The following is an 8,844-nucleotide window of genomic DNA, read 5'->3' as shown; positions in this document are numbered from 1 at the left end:
CCCTCCGGGCTCCACGCTCGAGCGCTAGTGGGTGTGAGTGAGTGCTAGGAGCGAATGTGGATGAGCGAGGACGCTCCGCGCCTAACTGCGTTCTTGGGGACCGCCGCCTTCCCAGCTGGGGCATCACTACGCCCGGGCGCAGAGCTCCGACGGCTTCGGCGCTCACCAGCTCCAGCCTCGCGGGCTCTGCCCCTTCGGAGCTGCCGGTCCCGTCGCCGAGAGTCTGAGCGAGCGCCTCCCTCCAACCCCGAGCCGCCAGGAGGAGGAGGAGGAGGAGGAGGAGGAGGAGGAGGAGGAGGAGGAGGAGGAGGAGGAGGAGGAGGAGGAGGAGGAGGCGGCGGCGGCGGCGGAGAGGCCGCGGCAGGCAGGCAAGCAGGCTGGGCCGCCTTTGATGTGGGCGCGGCGCACCCAGCCGAGCTGAGCGCCCGTCCGGCCGCGCCCCGAGGGGGGAGCCCCCGGGCCCCGCATCCTCATTGTGCCGACTCGGGCCCGGGCCCGCCCCCGGCCCCCCGCCCCCTCGCCGCCCGCGCGTAGAAAACGCCCCGGCCGCCGCCAGCGGTGGGAGGCGGCGATGCGCACGGCCGGAGAGACGCGGAGGAGGAGACATGAGCCGGCGGGCGCCCAGACGGTGCGGCCGTGACGCGTTCCTGCGGCAGCCTCGCGCCCCGGCCCTGGAGCGCTGACCTCTGGCCCCGCACAGCCCCGCGCCCGGCCGGAGATCGCGCCCCGGCTCCCAGCGCCGCCGCGCATGCTGCCCCCGGAGTGACCCGAGCAGCCGCCCTCCCGCGGACGCCCGGACGGACGGCCGGTCAGCAGTGAGCGAGCCTCCTCGCACCAGCCGGGCGCCTCCTGCACAGCGGCGGCCGCCCCGTAGCCCCCGCGCCAGCCCGGAGGGCGCAGCGCTCGGGAGGAGCCGCGCGGGGCGCTGATGCCGCAGGGCGCGCCGCGGAGCGCCCCGGAGCAGCAGAGTCTGCAGCAGCAGCAGCCGGCGAGGAGGGAGCAGCAGCAGCGGCGGCGGCGGCGGCGGCGGCGGCGGAGGCGCCCGGTCCCGGCCGCGCGGAGCGGACATGTGCAGGCTGGGCTAGGAGCCGCCGCCTCCCCCCCGCCCAGCGATGTATTCAGCGCCCTCCGCCTGCACTTGCCTGTAAGCGCCCGCGCGCGGGGCTGCCTACCCTGCTGGCCGTCTGTCCGTGTGCCTGTGACTGTCTGCCCGCCCGGCCGTTCGTCTGACTTTCCGGCTGCGTATCCGTCTGTCTGTACGCGCGCCCCCCTCCTTCAAGTCCCACTGACCACCTCTCCATCTCTCTCCCGCAGGTGTTTACACTTCCTGCTGCTGTGCTTCCAGGTACAGGTACGTAGGGTCCCGACTCTGACCTCCCCCTGCCCCTGCCTCGCGGTGCAGGTCGACCCCCCTCCCCTGGGCCGCGCCGCCTCCCTGTGCCCCACCCCTACTGGGCGCCGAGCCCAGTGCACCTGTTCCCAGGGCGCCAAAGGGCGGCTCCGCGCGCGCCCTGCGCCCTGCGCCCTGCGCCCTGCGCCGGCGGGGGACCAGCCAAGGGCCAGGGGCTCTGCTGCAGGGCTCCGACTGGCGCGGCCCCTGTCGGCCTGGGCTGGGACGAGATCCGTGGAGCCAGCGGACTCAGCCGCTGCAGTGTGCCCGGCTCCAAGCGCCTTGCCTGCCCACAACCGGCGAGGAGTTGCGACCTGGGGGGGTTTTCTGCCAACCGTCCCTGAACATCTCCGCTCGCTCTTCCAAACAAAAAGGCTCCTTTGAGCCGAATGGGTTTTGAGTCCAGGGAGAAAGCTTCAGTTGTAAATTACTCTGTGGTTTCAAAGGCGTTTGCAGGGGAGAGACGGAGAGAGACAGAGACAGGGGCGAGAGCCGGGTGTAGGAGAGACCAGATGAGAGGTAGCTGAGACGGGCGCTTGGGCTGAGGGGCCGTTGCCCATGAAGCCGCTCCGGAATGGGCCACGCTCCGCACACCCTCGCCCAAGGTGGTGCAGCCCTCGGCTGGTTCCCCGCCTTGCTCCCCGCTCGCTCGCTCTCTGTGAATCAGAAGAGGGCTTGGCGCTCAGCCTGGAAAGCACTTGCTAAAATCTGATCTGTTACTTCAGCAGCTTTCAGACTCGGGAAGGTCTTGGCACGCAGACAGTTGGAACGCTCTGGCTTCCAAAGCCGTGGAAATGAAGGAAGGGGCGGGGGGCAGAGAAAGAGAAGAGGGAAAGGAGGGAGAGACTTCAGACCCGATTAGAACCAGACCAGGGCTGCCTCAGCATGGGGGGGGGGGGGTTGCAAAGGGAAGGGGAATAGGAAGTGCCAGCTGCCCTAGCCCCCCACCCACCTAGAGCTGCAGGGGAGGGGCCTTAGGAGGAGCTGGATTGGGGCCAAAAGAGATTATCTGCCCCTTCCCCCTCTGAGTTGAAGGCAGGTGTCCTCTCGGGGTTAGAGAGGATGCTTAGGTTTTAGCTTTTCGGGCTCCAGTGGTGCCCCCAAAAGAGCCTTGAGCAGGAAAGATGGTGGCTTTCCCAGCTTTATGGCATAAGGAATGTTGTGTGTGTTGAGTACGGTTGAGACTCCGCAGCCTCTTTCAGTGTTTGGTGTGGTGGTGGGTCTGCTTACTTCTCCTTCCACTCCTGGGAGAGGTTCGTTAACCATCAGAATAGACATTGGGCTGGGGGAAGCTAGTTGGGGCTGGGGGCTGTGAGGATGGATGGATGGATGGATGGACGGACGGACGGACTGATGGCTTCTTTCCCCCAGCCTTGGCCAGGCTGAGGTCCCCAGTGACTCCTTGAATCAATATAACTGAAGTCAGTAACTTAAAACTGGCTGTTTGCCAAAGCAGATGTGACCCTGTGGTGGTGGGGGCAGGGGTGGGGAATGGCCGGTGTCAGAGAGAGAGGCCAGTGCCAGGCATGGCCTGTCTGATTTGCAGCTGAGTCCCCAAGCAGAGGGCAGGCCCCCGGGGTCACTCCAGGGGATCTGCTTGCCTGACCTGGGTGAGAGCTCTTTTTCCCCATGTGTTACACCTGGGGATGGGGGAATGCTGTGCTGGGCATGGAGGTAGAGATATCTGTGATTGTGTTGCTGTAGCCTCCTGATGCCTGCTACCTCTTCGTCCTTCAAGCAGAGCCCAGGAGGGGTTGCTGCATTGCCTTGTGTTCTCTAGGGAAGCATGAGGAAGGGAACCTGGACTTTGCATCCCACTTCTATCTTCTGGCCAGAGCTAGGCTAGAGCTAGCCTCCCAGGAAAGAGCTGAGTGGTCCATCTGGGTTAGGACTTTAAGCAGGTGATGGAGCCTTCTCTCCCCCTCCTCTTACCTCTTCCTTTCTTTTCAGCCTTTCCCCACCTAAACTGCCGTGAGATGGTAAATACCATTAAATGTATTAATATTTAACCCACGCTCCATGCACCCATAGAGTATCTAAGGATGGGATTATGGAGAAGGCAGGTTCCTGATATGGAACCTGATTGCTTATGTTGTGGAGAGGGCTCTCAGCTCCCCCGCCGATTTTCAAAAGCACCTATGATTCCTAAAAGATAAAGAAATGGCAGGCTCAGGTGCCCATTCTTGCCCTAGGAACAAAGGTAGAGTGGCCATTAGAGGTAGAGGTGAAAGGTAGGCCTCAAGTGTTGGTGGCTGGGAGTGTGAAGTCTGCTCCTTGCAGAGGTGGCCTTGGACAGGCATAGGGAGACCAGCCACTTCTCTGCCAGGGTACGCTTAGAGAGGGTGACAGGAGCTCCCTGGGTGAGCAGGGGCTGGGGAGGCCTCCCTGCATGGCGGGAAGGGCTCAGAGCTTTGCAGTCTGGTGGACTGGGCTGGAGCCCCAGCGTCATCTTGCCTCCGTGAGTCTTAGCTTCGTCATTGGTGAAATGGGTGGCCTTGAGGCTGATGTGATACATGATAGGTGTGGAAGAAGGTTTAGAAATTTTCATCCACCTGGGAGGGTGCTTTGTTCTGCTGAGAAATAGATATACCTGTGCCCTTCCCATCCTTACCTCCCTGGTTTGGGGGACTGCTCCATTCTTAGCAATGGAGTTTCTGGGCTCCTCCTTTCTCCCCATCCATCAGCCCTCAGGTCCAGAATGTGCCCCCACCTCCAGCCACATTTTTGAGAGAGCACAACAGTCAATGCCAGACACTGCCTTCCCCTTGGGCCCCTCATGTGGTGAGCCCCGCCTTCTCCCCCCACCCCGCCCCTGCTGGCCACCCCAGGAAGCAGGAAGCTGGGAATTTAATAAAATCCCTTCTCCACACGACTTGGGACACTGCGGATAGCTCAAATCGGAAGAATTTTAAAAATTTCCGAGGGGAGCAGGCGGCGTGACCAGTAAATTGCTTTTCTGCACTTGGCTGAGCGCTGACAATGACACCGGGCTGGGCCTTTCACGCAGCTTGGCCGGCACCTGCCTGACATTGTTCCTACCGCCAGGCTCGGCTAGGTCCTGGCCTTCCCCAGACAGGCCAGGCTTGAGGCGATCCAGGGAAGGGGGGCTTCTACCACCCACCCCTTGTCCTCCCAAGCTCCACTTCCTCTCCCACTGCACGGTGTGTTCAAGTTTTGAAGTTTCCTTCCACGCCCCCCATTGGCCTGGCCACCCCCCACATCTGGCTTCTTAAGTGAGGCTTAGAATCTCTCTTCTGGTTGGTTAGAATAGGAAAGCCAGAGACCGAGTGCTTTGGGACACAAGGAGGATGGGAAGCTGTCTGTTGGGTAGCATTTTTAACTTCTTAAAATGGGGTGACATCATCTATCTATCTGTCCAGTCAGGTGTCCCTTCAACAAATACTTGCTAGAAAACTGCTTCATGGGCAGCCTGGTGTGGCTCAGCGGTTTAGAGCTGCTATTAGCCCAGGGTGTGATCCTGGAGTCCCGGGATCGAGTCCCATGTCAGGCTCCCTGCATGGAGCCTTTCTCCCTCTGCCTGTGTCTGTGCCTCTCTCTCTCTCTCTCTTTCTCTGTGAGTCTCTCATGAATAAACAAATAAAATCTTAAAAAAAAAGGAAGGAAGGAAGGAAGGAAGGAAGGAAGGAAGGAAGGAAGGAAGGAAGGAAGGAAGGAAGAAACCTGCTTCATGCTGGCCCTGAGAACAAGACTAGTCAGTTCCTGGCCTCAAGATGCTCCCATTCTAGAAGGGAGAGTGCCAGATAAACCTGAGTTTCTGTGATCCTACCTACCTCCTGAGAAATACGGGGGCCTTGCACGTCCTGCTTTTGTCCAACTAAGCAAGACCCCAAGGCTCTTGCATCTGGAAGCTTGTTTCCTTCTTCCTATCATTCTTCCTCCTGAAGTAGGAGGGGTAATATTCTTACTTCACAGTTGGAGAAACTGAGGCACAGAGTGGAGAAGAAATTTGCTCAAGGACAATGCTAAGACTCAAGACTCTGGATTCAAGATCTTGTGTTCTTTCCATGACCCCAGACAGACTTTTTCAGGAAGAACACTGAAATTATTCAGAAAGAATACTGGTGGGGAAATGGAGTTCCAAGAGGCATGCTAGGGGTTCTCAGTGAGAGCTTTCCTTGGATTCTCACTGCTAGGGTCCCCATGGTGCAGATGGTCAGAGCCTGGATAGGTGTCTCTGCTGAAGGGTACCTGACTCGGAGTCTGCAGGCCCTGATTTCCCTAGAATGTCCTGAACTGAAAGGGTCCCAGAGCCAGGGGTGGTGTTTTGGAGGGTAGGACCTGGGGGATTCGGCACTCTCCTCTCAGCTTCTTTCCCAGTAGCAAAGAGGAGGAAGGGACCCCGCTAGCATTCCTGTAGCCCCAGAGCCGGTTACCCACTCTGAGATAAGGAGGTAGATTGTTAAAATATCTTGTGCTTAGCACCGCCAGTTGACACTGGCTTGGAGTAGATCTGAGAGCACATTGGGCCCCTAAACGGAGATGGAGGGTGCCAGGGAGGAGACTTCCTAGCCTCAGCAGGACCTTCTGGTTCTGACCTCATCCTCTAGCAGGAGAGGTGTAGGTGTAGGTAATCAGGGTGCAGGCATGTGAGGCTGACAACAATACTTGTAGGCACCACCAGGTGTTGTGTGCTTACTATGTGACAGGCAGGCACTTTCTCACATCATGGAGGCTAAGCCTCACAACCAGCCTGGAATTAGGGAATTCTGCAGACAAGAAAGTGAGGCTCAGAGGCATGAGATAACCTGCCTCTGGCCACATGGCAAGAGGGAGGCAGAACTGGCTTCAACTCTGGGTCACCTAGCACTAGGCTCCAGGCTTATTAAACAGCAGTATGAGGGATCTGGAGTGTGCCAGCCTGGTTCCAGTTGTCACACTGCCATATCTTTGCTGTATGACATTGAGCAAGTTACTTAACCTCTCCAGAGTCAGCTTCTGCACGTGGTAAGATGGAAAGAAAACAACCAACCAACCAATCTCTGCTTCCTAAAGATGTAGAGCAGGGGCCAGTGCAAGGCAGGGGCAGTAGCCCCTGTGTCTCTTGTTTTGGGAGGGCTCCCTTGCCCCCTTACCCATATCAGTATGGTAAGCTCCCCTTCCCAGGGCACTGTCACCTCCAGTGACTAGGAGAGGGAAGATGTGGATTGGTTCCTTTCTGAGGACAGGGGCTTTCTGTTCCATCTCTGTGTGCTCCATATTTTTTTGCTGGGTCAGTCTGCTGCCCACTCCCAAGGACTGTGGTTGAACACACAGGGATAGGGCAGTGCCAGTGGTCTTGCCAGGGTGGCCCTAGGCTGGGGGAGAGCCCCTGGGCCTCAGAGGGGGCTGAGTATGGGGACTTATTTTGGAACATCAGTGGGTAAATTGGCCCCTCAGGCTTTAATCAGGCTTGCTGATAGGGGCTGGGAGATGTTTGGATATTATTGCTCTGACGTCTAAATGGTATAATGCCCGTGGGCCATTTAAAATGCTCCTGTGCCAAAGATGGGGCCAAGGACAAGCCTCCCTTGGGCCACAGAGCAGAAACACTCTCTGGACCCCTGGGATCCGTCCTGGCTTTGTCACTGGCTCATTGGATGATCCCCCTCTCTGGGCCTCAGTTTACATACCTGGGTATCAGTGAGGTGAGCTCGATGACTTTGATGGAGCTTGAGTGCATGGGCGTTAGCATAAGAGATGCTTAGGTTTGCATCGTGTCTGTGCTGCTGGGCAAATTTCTTAACAATCTGTCTTTTGCACTTCAGTTTTCTCCACCTGTAAAGTGGAGTGATGAGAGGGACCTACTTCTTACAGGTCACTGTGGGGACTACCTGAGATAATACACACAGAGTAGGTAGCACAGTGGTTGGCACTCCAGAAATAACTGAGTAACCGTAGTTGTTGGCTCAGTTGGCTGCTCCGTCTGTGCACTAGGTCCATACCCTTCTGTGGGGTGCTGAGGAAGGCTGGGAAGGATGTATTCCTTGCATTAGTGGCCTCAGGGCTCCTCTTGTCGAAGTTGAGAGCACAGCCTTTGGACTTAGGTCTGTACCTAATCCTCATTGCACCACTCCCAGGCTGTGTGGGCCTGGGCAAGATCCTTAACCTCCCTGAGTCTCTGCCTCCTTATCACATGGGAAATAGGGATGATAATACCACTCCCAGACCTGTTGGGAGGTGTAATTGAAGTCATGTCTTGGGCCAGGTATGCAGTAGGTACTCAGTTATGATGTTGCTTCTCATTAGCAAACATTTATGGGACACATGCTGCATGGGTGGCCTTGGACTGGGTTTTAGAGGGGATGCCAGGAAGGCATCCATTCAGCTTTTTTCTCAAAGTGTTCCCTGTGAAGAGATGACTGCCACTTTGCACAGCTTTATTTACCTCCCTCACCCCGATTCCACTTCTGCCTTAGAGCCCCTTTGTACTTTGTCACTGTCACATGACCCAGGGTGCTCTCCATGGGGCTCACAGGGATGCATAGGAGCTCAGGCTCTGGATTCAGCCCATTAGATCACATCCTGTCTTGATCACTTCATAGTTTCATGACTGAGCAAATTGCTTGGCCTCTCTGTGGCTTATCTTTAATGTGGGCATTAGGGTAGCACCCCCTCTTGGGGTTGCTATAGGGGTGAACTGTGATTGCCCTGGGGGAAGGACTTGGTGCAGCACTTGGATCATTATTAATGTTAAGTAAATGTGAGCTGCAGGTAGGCATTTGATTTTGGTGTGTCTAGAGGCCTGTTTGTCTACCAGCTCATGGTTCCTGGAAGTCAAGGGAGGCTGGACCCATCCTGAGTACTCTACGGCACATGGCACAGACCTGGTGTGCAGGATGAATGTTGAGTCAGTGAGTGGAGGGGCCCCAGAGAAGCTGGGGCCAGGCATCTGGATTCAGAACCCTTCTGACACCAGGTGTGGGGCAAGGGGGCTCAGGACCTATCCTAGCCTTTGGGATAGGAGAGAAATCTGAGGGGTCTGTGCAGGGGGATAGGGGCTCAAGGGTGCCATGGGTACTCTGGTGAGGGGCCATGAAACCAGGCTGGGGGCCAGAGGATCTGACCAGGGAAGATGCCCCATTTGTACCTTATATTAGGAATAAACTGAGTGAAGACACTGTGAACCTGTATGGAAAAGCCATTGCAGGCACATGGAACATCTCTGCGTGAAAACAGGGAACAGCCTGATGTGCTCTGGGTACTCCAAGCCAGTTAGAGCATGAAGTTCAGGAATAGTGGTGATGTAAAAGGCCATGGTGGGCATTGAATGCCGGAATAAAGGGCTTGTTTATAATCTTGTAGGCAGGCAGGACCACTCTCCCACCCATGTGCTTTTAAGGGAAGGGGAAAAGAAAGAAAAGAAGGGAGCTTGAGTCTTTAGGGATCCTGGCTGCTTCCCCAGGCTGGCGTCAGGATTGACTGCCAGAGGCACCCATATTGACGATCTGTATGGA

At 57.2% G+C, this 8,844-nt stretch overlaps 1 protein-coding gene across 2 annotated transcripts in view; it reads left to right on the top strand.

Annotated features, from left to right (window-relative positions):
- Positions 1-559: 559 nt before the first annotated feature.
- FGF18 (fibroblast growth factor 18) overlaps positions 560-8,844 on the top strand; it is a 33,820-nt gene continuing 25,535 nt past the window's right edge. Inside the window, exons 1-2 of one of the 2 annotated variants that reach the window (XM_049109141.1) lie at positions 560-1,144; positions 1,315-1,351. In XM_049109141.1, coding sequence (XP_048965098.1) covers positions 1,113-1,144; positions 1,315-1,351 — 69 coding nt within the window. In that variant the 5' untranslated portion in view covers positions 560-1,112. The remainder of the gene's footprint in view (positions 1,145-1,314; positions 1,352-8,844) is intronic. The other variant, XM_025434836.3, reaches the window with a different exon arrangement.

This window comes from Canis lupus, chromosome 4, assembly GCF_003254725.2.
Source record: "Canis lupus dingo isolate Sandy chromosome 4, ASM325472v2, whole genome shotgun sequence".
NCBI lineage: Eukaryota > Metazoa > Chordata > Mammalia > Carnivora > Canidae > Canis > Canis lupus.
The sequence above is the reverse complement of the archived record's forward strand: the minus strand, read 5'-3'. Positions and strand labels throughout refer to the sequence as shown.